The sequence below is a fragment of the Mus musculus genome, assembly GCF_000001635.26.
Source record: "Mus musculus strain C57BL/6J chromosome 4 unlocalized genomic contig, GRCm38.p6 C57BL/6J MMCHR4UN_CTG3".
NCBI classification, from domain to species: Eukaryota; Metazoa; Chordata; class Mammalia; order Rodentia; family Muridae; genus Mus; species Mus musculus.
Window position 1 is genome coordinate 199,085 of NT_166434.1, and position 18,518 is coordinate 217,602.

General features: G+C 46.5%; 1 protein-coding gene and 1 long non-coding RNA gene across 2 annotated transcripts; one reads left to right on the top strand and one right to left on the bottom strand.

Annotated features, from left to right (window-relative positions):
* Positions 1-5,462: 5,462 nt before the first annotated feature.
* On the top strand, positions 5,463-16,879 carry LOC115489315. Its single transcript, XR_003953267.1, has 2 exons — positions 5,463-6,690; positions 14,527-16,879. It is a non-coding gene; the product is annotated as an uncharacterized LOC115489315 (long non-coding RNA).
* LOC100041593 (C-C motif chemokine 21c) lies at positions 12,241-13,371 on the bottom strand. The gene is made up of 4 exons (NM_001378661.1): positions 13,233-13,371; positions 13,024-13,144; positions 12,747-12,929; positions 12,241-12,664 (listed from the first exon to the last, which is right to left on the bottom strand). The coding sequence occupies exons 1-4, from the start codon at positions 13,297-13,299 to the stop codon at positions 12,634-12,636; spliced, it is 402 nt and encodes a 133-aa protein (NP_001365590.1). The 5' UTR covers positions 13,300-13,371; the 3' UTR covers positions 12,241-12,633.
* Positions 16,880-18,518: the final 1,639 nt, after the last annotated feature.

Genomic DNA, 18,518 nt, shown 5'->3' on the forward strand with positions numbered 1-18,518 from the left:
ATAGAGGTTAGGTGCTGTTTGTGCTCTGGTTTCTTTTTCTTTTTTCTTTTTGGTTTTTTTTTTTTTTTTTTTTTTTTTGAGACAGGGTTTCTCTGTATAGCCCTGGCTGTCCTGGAACTCACTCTGTAGACCAGGCTGGCCTCAAACTCAGAAATCTGCCTGTCTCTGCCTCCCAAGTGCTAGGATTAAAGGCGTGTGCCACCACTGCCCGGCTGTGCTCTGGTTTCTTATTATCCCTCTTTTCCTTTTACATAGAAACTTAATGGGTATAGCTACCTGGATTCTATTCATGATCAGAGATTTCATTGGCTTTGAAGCTGTCTCCAAAATTCCAGTCCAGTCAGGAGGATGCAGAGGTTCACAGGCATCAGCCATGAGTCCAGGTAGACCAGTTGGACCAACCAACTCACTTCCCTATGCCTCAACTCTGTAGAGTCTCATTACCCTTTAGACAAAGGCCCTCAGTGGTAACCCTCCTGCTGCATGGGAGTGCCACTTGATTTCTTCCCCTTAAGCCCTCTTCTGTGACAACACTCCCTTCTAAAAACTCATCACTTGTTTCCCATGAAATCTGTTCTTCACGTTCTTGAGAAAAAGGATCTAGAAGCTTTGGTGGCTATTTATTGCCAGGGACTCTAGTCTCCAGAGTTATGCTCAACCTAGGTGAGAAAGCCTTTATCATATGAAAAGAACCTCTGCCTTTTCCATTTCTGTCATTTGCCTAAGTACTTAATAAGCTCCCATTTTGTAAAGTTCTAATATTGCGTCACTCGGCCATTCTGGAATTCCCTGCAGTACACTCAAGTGTCAGTTTTGCCTGAGTGGAAGCCCCTGTGGGGAAGGGAACTTTCCGGTCCACAAGGGGCTTGTTGAGCTGTGGTCTCCTGCTGCCCCTGGCAACACCACCTGTGGCCTCTCAGTTGAAGACAGCATCTTTCTAACAGCTGTAGGGCTCAGTCCTCAAAAATTGCTATGAGGTTCAGATGTCCATCACAGGCACCAGTTGTGGCTTGTGCTTCTGACCAATAGTCTACATATGCAGTAGTTCCCATGACCCTTTTGTCAGTTTGCAGCTGCAAGACCTACCCAGCACTGCAGCCAACAGCCTGGGGTAGGAAGAGCTCCCATATATGGTAATCAGAGGTTGTGCAAGCTCTGAGTTGTGAGTGGAGAGTGGGAAATATTTGACTTTCCTATATCCTTACAGTGTGCCACCCATTTTCTGTCAGAATCTCCAGGGATACTGTAAGCTTTACCAGAAGAGACTGCAGAAAGTAGATCCTCAAAGTGGATCTCAATCCTGGGATTGGTTGCCTTTATATATGAGCGCACAGGTAATCTCTCTGCATGGAGACAGAGGACCCAGGACATCAGGAGGTTGCACAATTGTCATAGTCACTCAGAACATCACTAGTGACACACAGGGTGGAACTTGACACCAGGATCTCAGTTGGAAACCTTCCCTTCTGCGTATTCTCTCTTGAAGTCCCAGGAGACACAGACAGAGAATAGTGGATAGGCAGAGGTTATTATCAAGTAGAGTAGACGCTCAACGGAGAGAGCAGACTGTGGCCAAAGACACTGTTGCTCCTATCTCTGCTCTAGGCAGATCTTATACTATTTTCCAAGCTCTCTGTAATAAACTAGCTTTCCTAAGGGACTTGGCCCTATCTACATGACTGAAAGACCTGCTCGGTTCTTTATCAGAAAGCCTCTTGTCATCTTAAAAGGTGTAGGGTTTCTAGAGCCTGGTTTGGATATTTTCCCACTGGCAATCTTTTCGTCAGCTCAGGAGGTCACATCTCGTCCTAGGGCCAGAGCTATGACTTTGTCTAGTTCTTCTCAATGATACCTAAAGTCCTTCTATCTCGGTCCTTGGTTTCATGGACTATAAAGGAGGGAGCAGCCTGAATGGGGCTGTAGAGATGGCTTCCTGGTCAAGAGTGCATGCTGCCGTTGCAGAGGACCTCGTTTTGGCTCCCTGTAAACACACAGGGAGGCTCACAACCACCAGTAACCTAAGCTCCAGGGGAACTGATGCCCTCTTCTGGCCTCTGAAGCACACACACACACACACACACACACACACACACACACACTTAAATAAAAAACAAACAAACAAGCGGAAAAAGAAAAACAAGCAAAAAACAATCAAAAACCAAAAACCAAGCCAAAACAAAACCCAAACAAATCAAGTCAAACCAAACAGCTCTTTGCCCCAGGGCCCTGGTAGGAAACTTGGACTGTAGTTCCCCTGTGACCTAAGGGTGTTGTCTATATTACAGCACCACCCCTAAATGGATGTGCTCACGACATGCATATGTGAGCGAACAGGCCTTAGATGTTTTGGAAGTCAAGGAGGAAAGCACAGGAAGGTAGCGTAGCCTTTAACTTGTTAGGTTTTGCTTTTTTCTTTGATCACAAGCTTCATGGAGATATTATCTAGGATTGAAAAATAGGGGAAGTGAATGGTCTTCATTTTCAGGTGGGCCTCTAAGATATACCAGCACCAGAAGGAACTGGCTGCCTCCAGCTGCAGGAGCGGCCTTCGGGATGATGAAGACGTGGAGTCCTTTCAATGCGCAGAATTTTCATGCAGCACATTTAGTGTCTACTTTGTCTAGCAGAGAAAGCCCAGAGTTTGAAGCTATGCTTGTTTATGCGCAGTGGCTGGCTGCCCTCACCTCTGTAAAAGGTGCAGCCATACGTCCCTTCTTACTAAGCCTTTTTGAGTTTGCCTTTGCCTCTTGCCAAGGTCCTCGTCACACAACAGTGCAGTGCAGACTCATGAGACTTTCAGTTATTTTGTTACCCTCTGCCTTGAGTGCCTGTTGGGAATGATCCCAAGAGTCAGCAGGAAAGAGTGCAGTAATGAGGAAACAGTGTACAGGGAGGGCATCCGTGTCACATCTGCAGCACACTCACATAGTATGGACTGAGTCCTCCTCTGTGCCCGGCTGTCCCCAACACTGGGGGACAGTAGCTAACAAAGCAGAAACCTTCCTGTTGTTGCAGAGTTTCTATTTCAGCGAAGGAGACAGACAATAAGCAAACAACAAAATCTACAGTCAGATGGCAACAACTGCCACAAAGAAAAATAGAGAAGTCAAGAGTGGGTAACAGGAGGGATGGCCCAGCAGTTAAGAGCACTTGCTGTTCTCCCAGAGGACCAGAAGTCTGGGCCCAATACACGCATCAGGTGGCTTACAACTGCCTATAACTCCAGCTCCGGGGGCTCTGACTCCCTCTTCTGGCTTCCCTAGGTAACTTCACATGCATGCACATACACATATGCAGACATTCAAATAAAACTTTAAATTATTTTTAAAAAGAAGGCGAGAGGCTAGATGTGGTGACACATGCTTTTAATCCCAGCACTTTAATCCCAGTAGGAAGAGCCAAGGGTACCTAGTTCCTGGGCAGCCAGGGCTGCATGGTGAGACCTCACTCCCCATCCCCTCAAAGGCAAAAGTGGTAGGCATGCAGGGTGTGTGTTATTTTAAATCAGGCAGTCAGAGGAGTCTTTAATGATATAAAAACAGAGAGTTGACACAAAGAAAGGAAGAGAAAAAGAAGGAAAGAGAGAGAGAGAGAGAGAGAGAGAGAGGAAGAAAGAAAGAGCCACACAGAAACCTGGGAGAAACATTCTTGTTAGAAAACAACAGATTCAAAGGCCAAGAAGCAAGAATGTGAGGAGCAGCCTAGAGTCCAAAAGAGCAGAGCATAGGACACAGACAATAAGAAATGACAGTGCACGTCTGTCAGCCACTGTAGGTGTCTACTTCACTGAGTGACTTGAGCCCTTAGCCGGACGAGCAGAACCCTGACATATCTGACTTAATGTTTAAAAGATTCCATATAGCTGTTAAATGTAGACTAAACCAAAGGAGTGTGGAGCAAGGAGTTGTGGCTGAAGGCTACTGCAGTAATTCAGGGGACACAGGCAGTGTTTGGAGCTACTGAGACGTGTTCAGATCTGGAAAGATTGTAGAGCCAGTGGACCGGGGCTCAGCAGAGGATGTGAGAGAAAGCAGAGGCAAGAAGAAGTCAGTGGATGGGACAGTTATTGAGATGCGGAGGGCTGGAAAAAGGTGGGTTTGTGGTAGACCAGGAGTTCAGTTCTGATTGGTTGCATTGAAGCTGCACCCTGGATACATAAATGGGAATGTTAAGTAGGTAGCTGGCATGTCTGGAGTTCAGGGGAAAGATGCTATCTGAAGATACATATTTGGAAGCGTACAGGTGGTATTTAAGGCCTGAAGACAATGAGATCACTAAGAGAGGGAGCGTAGGTAGAAGAGGTCCTAAGTTCCAAGTCTTGAGCCTTGCCAGCATTAAAAGACCAGGAGTGGGGGAAGCTGGTGAGATGATTCAGCTGGGAAAGTGCTTGCTGTACCCGCCCAAGACATATGTTTGCACACCCAGCCCCCACGCAAAAGCCAGGTACGGTGCTGGAAGCCCAGCACTGGGAAGGCAGAGACAGGTGAATCCTCTTGCACTTGCTAGCTAGCCAGCCTAGCCTAGTCAGTAAATTGCAGGGTTAGTGGGAGATCCTGTTTTAGAAAATAAGATGGTAGCTTAATGGTTATGAATGTTTGCTGCTGATATAGAGGACTGGAGTTCAGTTCTCAGCACTCACATTAGTTGGATCACAACTGTCTGTAACTCCAGATCTGGGGTACCTGACAGCCTCTTCTAGCTTCCCTGAGTCCTTACACACTCTGTCTCTCCGTCTCTCTGTCTTTTTTACACACACACACACACACACACACACACACACACACAAAATTGGCTTCTGGCTTCCACACACACATATACAAGTGACATGCACCCACATACACATGTGCAAATGCCCACATACAATTGGAGAGATGAAGAGGAATCAGGGAAGGAGGGGGCGAGTAGGGGTGAGAAGAGAGGGAAAGGACACAGGCACTGTGACAGTTCATATTGACTGGATGTGGGAATCTACTTTGAGATAACCCTCTGTGTATACCTATAAGAGGTTTTCTTGGTCAGACCTATTGAATGGGAAAAGACCCACTCTAACTGTGGGCAGGATGGTGTCTTCTGTTGGTGGGCCAGATCTGAAGAGGACCACTTGCCTATGTGACACACTGCTGAGTTATCTGTCTTATTGCTGCCATATTTCCCTGTGGCCAATTAACTCAGCTTCTTCAGTCGTCCTCCAGTATGGCGGCTCTCTAGGAATTCCCCAGCCCCTCATTGCCAGCCAGAGGTTGCAGAAGCACCCAACCTGATCGACTGAGCAGCCAGCTGGTTCTCAGTGTCCCCAGTGTGAAGACAGTATTGGTGCCCCCCCCCCATGATCTTATGCAAATCGATCTAAAGATTCTTCTTCTAATATATTAGCTGCTTTCAGTCATCCACACCCAGCCATTGGTTTAGATTTCACTTAGAGTAAGGGCGTGGGTGGGGCAGGGTGGGGGGTGAGGGTGGAGGTCCGCAGATCAGGTAGGTTTGAAATGTTTCTGATTCTCTTCGTGGAACCTGTGGACTACCACCTCACTCAGTTCAGACTCGGCTAAGCCAAGTTGCCTCTGCATCCTGGTTCAGGATGAGTCCTGGGAAAGTTGTCCCAGGTTAGGATTCCTCAGCGGGGTTTAGCTCAGCTTGGCTTCCTACTCACCAAGGAACCTGCATCGTCTGACCAAATCCTTGTACCAGAACAGGGAGAATTGGAAGAGGGGCCCTTTGCATTTGGGATAAGGAACTCTCCACTCATACTTGAGTCTGGAAAGTCAATAAAGTTTGTCGTGGAACTAGGGAGGCAAGGGAGTGAACGGGAGAGGACCCAGGCTGGATGTTTGAATGAGTGCATGTCCTGGAGTTGTGACACTGTGTGCTATTAGGTCTCGGGGTGGTTTAAGTTGGCTGATGTAAACAACGTCTCTACTCTCCGGCCTGCAGGGGGCGCGCCGAGCCTGGAGAGGATGGCTTTAGACTTCTGGGTCCAGGCGGATTAGCTCTGAGGCTGCGCAGGCTTTAGCATCTGGAGTCCCCAAGTCTCCAAAGTCATCTGTTGCCTCCCAGCTCCTCGCTAAGGGCTCACTGAACGCCAAGGACTGGATGAGGGTGAAGCAGGGGGTGGGGCTCGCATGCGTGGCCAGATCCCCCATCCAGGCCTTTGAGTCTACGGGTATTCAACTAGGCAAGAGGGTGGCGGTCAATAGAAGGAGTTTGCCTCCATGGTACCCACCCAAACACCCTGATGTTCCCGAATCCATGGCACCAAATTTTAACTAATATTTGACTTAAAGGCTGAAGGAAGTTCACATCACTTCTAGCGTCCTAAATTACTTAGCAACCGAACCCACTCTAAGCAAAAGTTTCTTTATTCCCTAGAGGCTTCTCGAGAGACGAAATGCTGTTCTGTGCCTGATGAAAGGCTTGAAACTGACGAGCGGAAAAGAAATTTGTTCTATTCTTAAATGGGGACAAATAAATGATAAATATCTTTTCTAACACGATACACAATTAATAAAAACAAATCAGTTTCACAAAGATGAAGCACGCAAGCCAGGGCTGTTCTGTAGTTGACATAGGACCGCGGCGATGCTGCTGCCCCCTAGTGGCGGAGCCAGTGGCGCGTCCCTCCTCTCGCCCGTGGCGTCAAGATAGAAACCGATCGCTCTGTATGATTTTGAACCATATGGAGGTTCAAATGAGGTATGTCTGCTTAGTCTTTTAGTATTGAATTGATTTATGTTATTGCACTATTATCACAACCAATATATCTAAAGCAAAAATTAACAGTATCAACAGAGTTCTGGGGTGTTCCAGTTTGCCACTAGATCCTAGTATCCATGTAACAAAGCTGATGTGTATCTGCGACCCCAGCTCTAAGGGAGAGGGAGGCAGGAAATTGTTGGGGGTGGCTTCCAGCCTGGGCAAGAAAACATGTGCACCAGGTACAGGGAGAAACCTTACCTCAAAGAAATAGGTGGAGATTGGTTAAAAACAAAACCAAAAATGGACACTTGACGTCCCGTTTCTTCCCTCACTGAGGCTCATACACCTATTGTGTACACACACACACACACACACACACACACACACACACACACAGAGGCACTCACCCAAATTAATTTTAAAAATACAAAAAGCATTAGATGTCTTCTTAAGCTAAGTATGGTGACTCATGCCTATAACCCTAACACTCAGAAGACTGTAACAGTGGGGTGGTAGGGAGCTGACGGCCAGCTTAGACTTCGTGCCGAGTTTAAGCTCGGTCTGTGCTGCATAGGCAAACCTCGGCTAAAATTAACAGCAACAAATGGACCTGCAGGACAGACCATTAGGGAAAGGGTTTTTCTGTCAACCTTGGTGACCTGGGTTTGACACCAGCAACCTGTGTAGCAGAGAGAACTTTCTGTCCTTCACATCCATGTCATGGTATCCATATTCAAGTGCATGTGTGTGCACATGCACACACACACACATACACACACACACACACTGTAGAAAATAAACCAACAAATAAGGTAGTTTAATACTTCAGAGCTAAAAAGAAAACACAAGATTACAGACATTGCAATGTTCTCATGTTTAGAGGGCAATTCTGTAAAGTTTAGAGCAAAATTTAGCAATTGTTTTCCCTTTTACAGTTTCTGTTGCCTGTTAGCACAGTGCTCAGTGAAGTACATACTGTGGTTGGGTAGAGGAAGAAGCCATGAGAAATTCTTCAGACTTATAATTTCCGTTCATGGTTGGTGAATGGGCCTTTGCTGAAGTGTTTCCTTTTCTAACCAGTCGTTTAGTGTTACCTGTAAAAATAACTTTTATTCTCTTGGATAATAACTGTCCTCTCTGAGGCTTACTGCCTCCATCTGCTAGCCTAGCCTTAGCCCTGGAAGTGTCTAGCCTCTGTACAATCTAATCTAGACCTAAATGGTTTTCAGCCTCTGAGACTTACTGCCGAGTAAGCTCACCCTTTCCTAGTTCTTTCTGAACTCTAACTGGCTGGTTCAACTCAGCTGTTCTGGCTCAAACTCCTCTCCAAGCTGGCTGACTCAATCTGGCTTCTCTCTCAGCCTCTCTTGAATTGCTCCGCTTGGCCCCAAACTAACTCTAGCAGTCTTCCCGCTCTTTCTCATCTCTGGTTCATTTCTATCTTTACCTGTGTCTAGCCTGTTCTCTCTCTACACCCTCTCTCTGTACAACCATCCCAGTAAAACTGCCTCTTCACCCCTCTCTGTGCTGTGTAACCTCCCCTCCCCAGCCTGAAACCTGTTTGCTTAGGTTTCAGAGTTTGAGAGCATCGGGGCGGAGCTTGCTGCCCTATCATCCTGCCACTCCCACTGCCTGCCTCCTAGCTGTTCCCGAGCCCACCTGCAACCTTACTCCAAGATGATTTGGCAGGAATCGGGCCCCTTCCCCTCCTTCATATCTGAGTGTTGGAAATAGTAAAATTGAGCTTTGATCAGAATTTTGTCTTAGCTACATCTTTCTCTCGTCCGCCTAGCTCCCTCTTCTCTTCCAGGTTTCCAAGATGCCTTTCCAGACTAGAACTCAGACATGTGAGCCGCGCTGGCCGGACACAACAGTGCTGTTCTCTCTCTCTCTCTCTCTCTCTCTCTCTCTCTCTCTCTCTCTCTCTCTCTCTCTCTCTCTCTCTCTCCTCTACTGCATGGTCTCCACGAATATGCTCTTTCTGTACTGTCTGTCTCTCCCTTAAGTAGCTTCCCTTTCCTCTCTCTTCTCCTGAGAGTTGGGTGTATCCTGTTCTGTCAGATCTTTCTCTGATTCATCACTTTGTCTGCCACTCAATTAGACAACACTTTCAAACATGGATGCTTCCTTCTACAAACTAACATTACCTTCATTGTTTGGGACTAAAGGTGTGTACTAAGAGTGTGTCTGTATTCCAGCCAGAGGGATGAAAGGTATATGCTAAGGGCTGAGCCACACCACAACTAGAAACAGGTTCAAATATTCTGTAACATTTACTTTTTTTTTTTTTCTTTTTGGTTTTTCGAGACAGGACTTCTCTTTATAGCCCTGGCTGTCCTGGAACTCACTTTGTAGACCAGTCTGGCCTCGAACTCAGAAATCTGCCTGCCTCTGCCTCCTTAGTGCTGGTATTAAAGGTGTGTGCCACTACTGCCTAGTGAAGATTTATTTTTTAATGCGCGCGCGCGTGTGTGTGTGTGTGTGTGTGTGTGTGTGTGTGTGTGTGTGTGTGTCTGTGACTGTGTGATTTATGCCCCACATGTGCCACCCATGGAGGCCAGAAGAGGACTGGAAGAAGCTCACAACTGCCTGTAATTTCAGCTCAGGGGATCTAGTGTCCTCTTTTGGCCTCTGTATGCGTGTACACAAATGCACACATTAAATTGAAAACAAATTTAAATCTTTTAAAAATGAGTACACACACTGCAGCTGTCTTCAGACACACCATAAGAGGGCATCAGATCCCATAACAGATTGTTGTGAGCCACCATGTGGTTGTTGGGAATTGAACTCAGGACCTCTGGAAGAACAGTCAGTCCTCTTAACCTCTAAGCCATCTCTCCAGCCTCCAAATTTAAATCTTAAGTAAAAGAAAAACAAAAAGCCAGAAGTGGGGCATGAAAGTATTTCACTAGAGCCCTTGGCGAGCATGTCTGAGGTCCTAGTTCAATCCCCAAAAGAGCTTAAAGAGAAGTCAAGAAAAGGGGAAAACTGAGCGACAGAGGAGGGGTAAGAAGTGTGCGCACATCACTCTGTGTTCCTCAGTGAACGGACGTCTGCACAATTCTGGTAATATAAATGGAGCATGGTGTGATACAGGGACTGTGGGCATTGCAAGCAGAAGGCGGCGTAGCAGGGGAAGTGGTGAGAGAGCTAAATCCTCACTTTTTATAGCAAGAGGTCTATTGATGGCACTCAGCACGCTCAGTAGTTACAGGGATTTGCACATCTGCAGCAGAGCTCAGAAGAAATATCTTAGGGGTTAAAGGTCAGGGTGGGGGATGCTGCTGCTTAGAACAAGATTCTGGCACTTTCTTGCAAGAAAGAAAAAACCATTAAACATTCTTTTTAAAGCCATGAATATGTTTGTGTGATTGAAGAAATATTTTATGAGTATAAGGAAGAACCGGATAAAATTGTTAAAGAAATGGACAAGTGGTCCCTCATTCACTGAAGAAAAAAAGAAAAAGAGAAAAGGATTGCATGTTAACTGAGAGCAGGGCTTGAGGCCAGCGCCAGTCACATAGCCACAGTGAGACGTTTAGTGAACTTTTCTCCTTTGCTACTGGTTATTAAGTCTGGGGCCTCTCACATTCTAAACACACATTCTACAACTCAGCTTTATCCTCAGCCACATTTTTTACCTAAAATAATTTTTTTTTAAAAGTTGGGCAGTGTTTCTTAGGCTAACCCTGAACTTCTCTTGCAGCCAGGCAGGCTGTTACTCTGTCATCCTCCTGTCTCAGTCTCCCAAGTAGCTGGAACTCAGTCCTGGACCAGCAGGCCTGGCTAGGCGTTGCTTCTGCCTGATTTTCCTCTCATTTTAGAGCAGACTTGAGTTTGGGCAGGGCTGGGAATAAAGGGTTCTAGATATGAAAGACCCCCTTGCCTTTTGTAAATGTCTGACTCTAAAGTAACAATGGGGAAGAGGGAGAGTGACCTGGAGGGCCAGGAGATGGAGGGAGGGGCTTCTCCAGTCTGTGGAGGTGACTGTCCTGCAGATCCAGCTGTGGACACTGGCCTCTAATGCCTGGCATCGAGGGAAGTGACAGGCAGATGGCTCCAAGGGTGTGGGGAGGCACTCAGGTCAAAGTTCAGTGGCTCTAGTGTCAGAATTCCCACATCTCAAATTTGGCTTGCATCTGAAGAGACACAACCTGTGGGGATCCCAGGGGTCAGAGTTTTTTTTTTTTTTGGCTGCATCCCAAGATAGCATGGCTGTGGGGGTCAACATGGGCAGGTAGAAGGTCTCACCTGGGGTCCAGTGTTCTCAGAACTCTGCACAGCCTTTGAGAGAGGGATTCCCTTATGAGTGAGAATCTGATGGCAAGGTTTTTTTGCTAGCATTCTGGTATAGCGGCTTGGAGGAGGAACCACAGTAATTAAAGAGACACTTTATAATGTACAGCATCTTCTAATGTGCTGTGCACATCTCAGTGTGTAGGTTAAGACCACCCCCGATTGACCAAAGACTAGGGTCACTTGTCTTCACCAGCCCAGGAGGAGGGAGGGGCACGTGCAGATGCCTTGGTGATTTTGTAAGTGGTAAATGCTGCGGCCAGCTTGGGCTCTGTGCAAACTGCTACAGCCACTGCTGATTCCCTAGGTCCCTGCCTTTCTCGTCCATCCTCCAGGATCTGTCCCCTGCTTTCCCACATAGACATGGTTCCTCAGTGGTTTTCTTTACTCCTGCCTGGGGATAGGCGGGTCTCCTCTCTAAGAAGAGGTAGAGGGGAGCTTGGCTGGAGCCCTCTTGAAGGAAAGATGGATTTATGTGTGAATCTTGAACTTTCAAAGACCTGTCCTGAGAGACTTGGTCCTTGGCTTCAAGAAACTAGAAGAGAGGGTTGAGGGGATGATTAGGGATGCGAGCACTTGCTGTGAAATCACAAGAACCCGGGTTTGAACCCCCAAACACCCATGTAAAAGCCAAGCCTGGCTGCATGTTCCTGTAACCCTAGGATTGCACAGTGGCAATGGGTGGACCCTAGCAGGTTACCTGGCTTATCCAGCTGTGTTTCAAAGGAGGGAAGTGGAGCTATAGGGGAAGACACCTGATGTCCTCCTCTGGCCTTGTCATGTCCCCCACAAGTGTGAATATAGAACCCACATGCACACAATACACATACACACAAATGAACACACACGAGTGCACACACACACACACACATGCACACACACACATGCACACACGTATACACACACATGCACACAAACATAAACACATACACACATGCACACAAACACGCATACATACACATATACACACGCACACATACACAAACATGCACATACACACATGCACACCTACACTCATAAACACAGACACAGACACAAACATGCACACATGCACACATACACTCATAAACACACACACACAGACACAAACATGCACATACACACATGCACACATACACTCATAAACACAGACACAGACACAAACATGCACATACACACATGCACACATACACTCATAAACACACACACACACACACACACACACGCACACACACACACACATACAACCAGGAACTGAGGAATTCGGGCTGAGGCTGGATCACTTTTTTATTCAGTTAGGTATAAATCATAGGTGCAAGGACAAGGGGAGGGCGCCATGGAGAGCAGGTTCAGGTCTTGGGACCTGAGTGACCTCCTAGAGGGGACAGTCCTGCTGTCTCCTTCCTCATTCCCTGGGAGACACTCTTTCTTCTGACTCTCTAGGTCTACCCCAGGGAAGGCAGCTCCGCCAGGTAAGAAAGGGATGGCCGTGCAGATGTAATGGTTGAAGCAGGGCAAGGGTGTGGACGGAGGCCAGCATGAGGTGGCTGCTTTGGGCTCCTGAGTCTGTTTTCTAGCTCCCTCTTTGCCTGTGAGTTGGACCGTGAACCACCCAGCTTGAAGTTCGTGGGGGATCTCCTGGGCTCCAGGCGGGCTACTGGGCTATCCTCTTGAGGGCTGTGTCTGTTCAGTTCTGGCAGGGCAGAAAAGAAGTGTGAGAGGCAGGTGGAGGGAGGCTCCTCTTTGTTCCCCTTCCATCCCTTCAGCAGCCTCACCTCTTGCAGCCCTTGGAGCCCTTTCCTTTCTTTCCAGACTTAGAGGTTCCCCGGTTCTTCCTGCAGCCGGGGCTTTGTTTCCCTGGGGCTGGAGGCTGGTCCAGGCGGCGCATCAGGTTCTGCACCCAGCCTTCCTCAGGGTTTGCACATAGCTCAGGCTTAGAGTGCTTCCGGGGTAAGAACCTGAGGGTTGGAGGGCAGCAAGCTTTCTTAGTCTGGCCCATCACACCTCCCCAACCCAACCACCAGCCTGTACCCACCCGATCAGCGCACTCACAGGATTGCCGGGATGGGACAGCCTAAACTTGGTTCTTGCTTCCTATAGCCTCGGACAATACTGTAGGGAATTTTCTTCTGGCTGTACTTAAGGCAGCAGTCCTGTCCCCCTCCATCACTGCCTGCAAGGTAGGTGCACAGACCCAGCTGCGGCTTATAAGGTGTCTCTATGGCCCCCTTCCCCAGCCAAAGCCTCTCCCTCCTTGGTACCTTGGGTCCAGGGGATGCAGAGAGCCAGGACCAGGCTAAGGAGGCTCAGAGTCATCATCTGAGCCATGATTGTGGTTGAGTTGAGGATGAGACCAGAGCTGTAGGTGAGATGGACAGCTGCAAGTTGGGGTCTGTGTGTGTGGGCTGCGACTGGCTTGCTGCCTATTTATGCAGTCTGAGACTTTCGCTTCCCTCGCTCCCCCTCCTTTTCCTGTGAGTTGGATCAGATGGCATTAGTGTGAGCATACGGTCAGCTCCTAGCTGTTCAGCTCCTCATCTCTCCCTGGTCCTTCCAGCCACTGTCCCCAAAGCATGATTGCTTCCTCCCTGCCCTTCAGGCCCCACACATCTCCTCTCCTTTCGGCAAGTAATAATCTAGCTAATGACTAGGAGTTCTTTATAGATCCCTGACAATAGGCCTTATTTTAGACATATGATATACAAATGCATCCTCTCAGTCTATAGGCTTCCTGATAGTAGCGCACAAAATTTAAAAGTTTTGTGAAACCCAACTCCCCCTCTTCCTCTACTAGCTGTGATGTTACTACCACGACATCACACTGAACCGATCATTAACAGATCCAAGCCCATGAAACTTTCCTCTGCTTTTTAAAACAATGTGTATTTTTGTGTGGCTGTAAGTGGAAGTGGTAGGTGAGGGTGCAGGGAACTGAACTCAGGTCCTCTGCAAGAGCAACACCCTTCCATAAGTGCTGAGCCATCTTTCTGCCCCTCCCTTATGTTTTATTTATTATTATTTCTTTTAGCTTTTGGGATTATAATATAATTACACAACTGTCCCCTTTCCATCCCTCCCTAGGGATTCTAATAGATATTGTACTGAATCTGAGGACCACTTACGTTGTTATCACTGTCTTTGTAAAATTAGAATTCAATCCAAGAATAAGGGATAGCTTTTTATTCATTTAGGCCTCCTTTAATTAGAATGTTTTGTATTTTTCACAGTATAAGTCTTATACCTACTGGATTAAATTTGTCTGTAAGTATTCTGTTTGGTGCTGTTATAAATATAATTGTGTTCTTTATTTCCTTTTGGAATTTTGTTGTTGTTGTTATTGTTGTTACTTTTTTGAGACACAATGTCACATGTAGCCTTGGCTGTTCTGGGATTCATAGACCAGGTTGACCTTGAACTCACAGAGATCTACCTGCCTCTGCCTCTGAGTGCTGGAATTATTAATTGCTAATAGTTCTCTCTCTCTCTCTCTCTCTCTCTCTCTCTCTCTCTCCCTCCCTCCCTCCCTCCCTCCCTCCCTCCCTCTCTCCACTATAGCTTGCACTGTTGGGTTGAAGTGAGCATCTTGTATGTTCCTGATCTGAAGAAAGCTCAGTCTTTCCTTATTGACGGACAAGGTAGGATTCTCATAGTCAGTCCTTTATTATGTTGGGATGTTTCTTGCCATTTTCAGTTAATGGGCTATTATTTTCTCCTCCTGAAAGGGCACTGGATTCATTTTTTTTTTTTATGATGTGGTAAGATCGTATGGGTTTCCCCTTCATGTTAATGTGGCCTTGTTTTAACCTGAGAGCAGACCCCACTTGGTCGTAGTATATAATACTTCACTGTGCTGCTGAGTTTGTTTTTTTAAAAATATTTTGTGGAGGGCTTTTGTGTTTTCATGTATAAGGAATGGGGGTTGGTCTGCTGTTTTCCTGTAGGCTCGTTTTCCAGCCTCAGGATCAGGTAACGCTGACCTCAGACACTGTGTTAGGGAATACCAGCTCTTCAGACTTTTGGAAACTTTGAGAACAATGGATGTTAAAATTGTTGTGATGTTGAAGAGAATTCACACTGAAGCCATTGGACCTGGTATTTTCTTAGTTTGGGTATTTGGCAATTGTTATTCCTTATTCCGTGTTCTCACGTGGTGTGAATCCACTCGGAGGTGCGTTTCTTCTCTAGCTGATTTTGGTAGATTTTGTGATTTTGGAATTTATCCATTTCACCTAGGTTGGAACAGAGTCATACATAGCACACTCTTTTTGTTTGTTTGTTTTTTGCTTTGTTGTTTGTTTTTTGTTTTGAGACAGGTTTCTCTGTGTAGCCCTGGCTATCCTAGAACTTGCTCTATAGAGCAGGCTGGCTTTGAACTCAGAGATCCACCTCCCCCTGCCTCCCCAGTCTGGGATTAAAAGCAAGCACTACCACACCCGGTTTATTGGATCTTTTTTATTTATGTCAAATTATACTGATGTCCCTATTTTCACTTTTGACTTCAATGAGTTGATCTTTTAAATTAAAAAAGTGATTTTATTTCATGTGTGTGGATGTTCTTTCCTACATGTGTATATATATATACATATATATATATATATATATATACACACACACACATATATATATATATCTTCTGTGCACGTGTGTGCAGTGCACTTGGGGGCAGAAGAGGGCATCCGATCCCCCAGAACTGGAGTTACAGATGGTTGTGAGCCACCATGTAGGTTTCGATAATTGAGGCTGGATCCTCTGGAAGAGAAGCCAGTGCTTTTAACCACTAAGCTGTCTCCCTTGACATTTGAGATATATATATATATATCAATAATATTCAAAGCCAGCTTAGTCCAGGGTATCCAGGGTGGCATTCAGTGACCCTTTATATATATATTCACAAAGATCCACCAACCTCTGCCTTCTAATGATTTTTATTTTTATTATCTTTTGAATCTTTATTTCTGCTTTCATCTGTATCATTTCCTTCTGTGTACTGATTTTTTTGTTTGCTCCTCTTCTTTTGTCCTCTTAAGAACCTTACAGTCTGTCCTGACAGCTGAGACAGACCTGGGTCCCATCCTCACACCTGGGTGCTTGTCTTACCTGGCATCTCCTTGCAGAATTTGGGCTCAGCCTCTTTCTGTAGTGCAGACTTACCTTGAACTCGGATGGTCCTGCCTCTGCCTCCTAAATAGTGCATCAAGGCTGTGAGGTGCTGCATCTGCCTGTCCTCCGCAGTTCCATACACTGCTTTCTAAACCTCTTCTTCTCAAGGATGTACAGTTCCCAGATTTCCTTTGCTTTTCTGCCCAGATTTCCCTTCAGCCACCTGAAGGTTGTTAAGTAACAATAACATAAATTCTGGTAATGTGCCGGATGTCTGGGCTTTCTCAGTAATGTTTCTCCTCTCAGTGTTTGTTTGTTTGTTATTTTTCTGTTGAGTGAGCTATATTTTGAGTATTTGTAGCTTCTTGATGACTACTGGGAACTCAGACCATTTAGTGTGGGATCTTTGGACATCAATTCTTATGCTTCTCAGAGGCTGATAACACTGTTAGCTTCAAACTTAGATGTAACCATCCTCTGCCTCCTGAGGGCTGAGGTTAAAGGAGTATGCCACTATGCCTGGCTGACAGCCCTTGTTGAGGACAATGCCATCATCTACTTGTGACTTTCCCAAAGAGATTTTTCTAAGTGTGTTGTCTTTGCTGTACAGGGTGGTATTTGGGGCTCCTTTTGTGGGGGAAACGGGTACTGTTGGGATGGTTCACAGGGAAGAAGAACTGGTCACAAGGGCTGGGAGAATAGCCACGCCCTTGGAACTGAGGTTTCTAGCAGGCTGAGACACTATGCAGGGCATGGAGTATCCTTGCTAGCAAGAAGGTGGTTTTCCTGGAAAATGGCTGGGGAAAAATAAGAGAAAATATGTCCTAAATCAGAGGACATATACCTTTAATCACAGCGCTCGGATGGCAGAGGCAATTGGATCTCTGTGAGTCTGAGGCCGGCCTGGTCTACAAATTGAGTTCTATGACAGCCAGTGAGACATTGTCTCAAATAAAACAAGACAGATGTCTTAGATTTTTTTTTTTTTTACCTAGATCTTGGCACTAGAAAAATTTAAATTCCCATCTATTTGTCTCCTCTGTGGAGGTGACACAGAAGGTAATGAGTAGCTCTGGTTGTTATCCTTCCTTCCTTCCTTCCTTCCTTCCTTCCTTCCTTCCTTCCTTCCTTCCTCCTTCCCTTCCTTTCCTTCCTTCTTCTTCTTCCTCTCTCTCTCTCTCTCTCTCTCTCTCTCTCTCTCTCTCTCTCTCTCTCTCTCTCTCTTCCTCCCTCCCTCCCTCCCTCCCTCCCTCCCTCCCTCCCTTCCTTCCTTCCTTCCTTCCTTCCTTCTTTCCTTCCTTCCTTCTCTTCCTTTTGAAACAGAGTCTCACAATGTAGGTTGGCCTGGTCTGTTACTCATTATGTAGATCAGGCAGGCTGGCTTCAAACTCAGAGATCCGTCTTTGCCTCCTGAGTGCTAGGACTAAAGGTGTGTAAGCCACATTGGAGCTGTGTTTTATTTTTTGTGTGTATGGATCTGTGTGACGTGGGTGTTCTGGAGCTGGAGTCAGTTCTAGGCAGCCATAAGTCACCCCGAGAGGGGGCAGGGAAGTGAATCCCGGTCCTCTAGGAGAGCTCTCAGTCTCCTCTCTGGTGGTTGATTTTAGTTGCCAACCTGAGTGGGTCTGGAATTAGGAGATAAACCTCTGGTCACACCTGTGAGGGGTATCTAGAATAAGGTCAGCCTCTGAGAATACCTAGGAAGGTTTTTGTTTTCTTTTAAAATTAACTAGTCTCTCTCTCTCTCTCTCTCTCTCTCTCTCTCTCTCTCTCTCTCTCTGTGTGTGTGTGTGTGTGTGTGAAAGAGAGAGAGAGAGAGAGAGAGAGAGAGAGAGTATGCATGCATCTGAGCTTGCATGTGCCATAGCTCTCAATTATGGAGGTCGGAGGACAACTCTGGGGTGACAGTTCTTGCCTTCCATCTCACTGAGGCAAAGGTTTCTGTCTTTACCTCCGTTTTTACTATGGGAATGCCAGGTCTACAGATGCATGCAACTGCACCTGCCTTTTTCTCATGGGTTCTGGGCTTGACCTCAGGCTATCAGGCTTTCAAGACAAATGTTTTCACTCATCAAGCCATTTCTCCAGCCCTGGGATTTTCCTGGCTACAGTGGGTAGACATCACAGAGCCAGGACTACCCACTTGAAGTGGGTAGGCACATCATAGACACAGGACTACCCACTTGAAGTGGGTAGTTCCTTCCAGTAACTGTTCAGCTATAAGAAGGTCAGAGGGACAACATACTTTTACATTGTGCCTGCTTGCCTTGAGTCTTTCTGGTGAGTTTATCTACTTACTCTGTTGCTGCCACTGCCTTTCCTTGCTGATGTCAGAACCCTGATTCTTCTGGCTTCCAACCTTAAGACCAGTGGCTTTCAGGGACTCCGCTAGGCCATCAGTGCCAGACTGACATGCTAAGGTATTCAGCCTTGTGGACAGCAGCTGC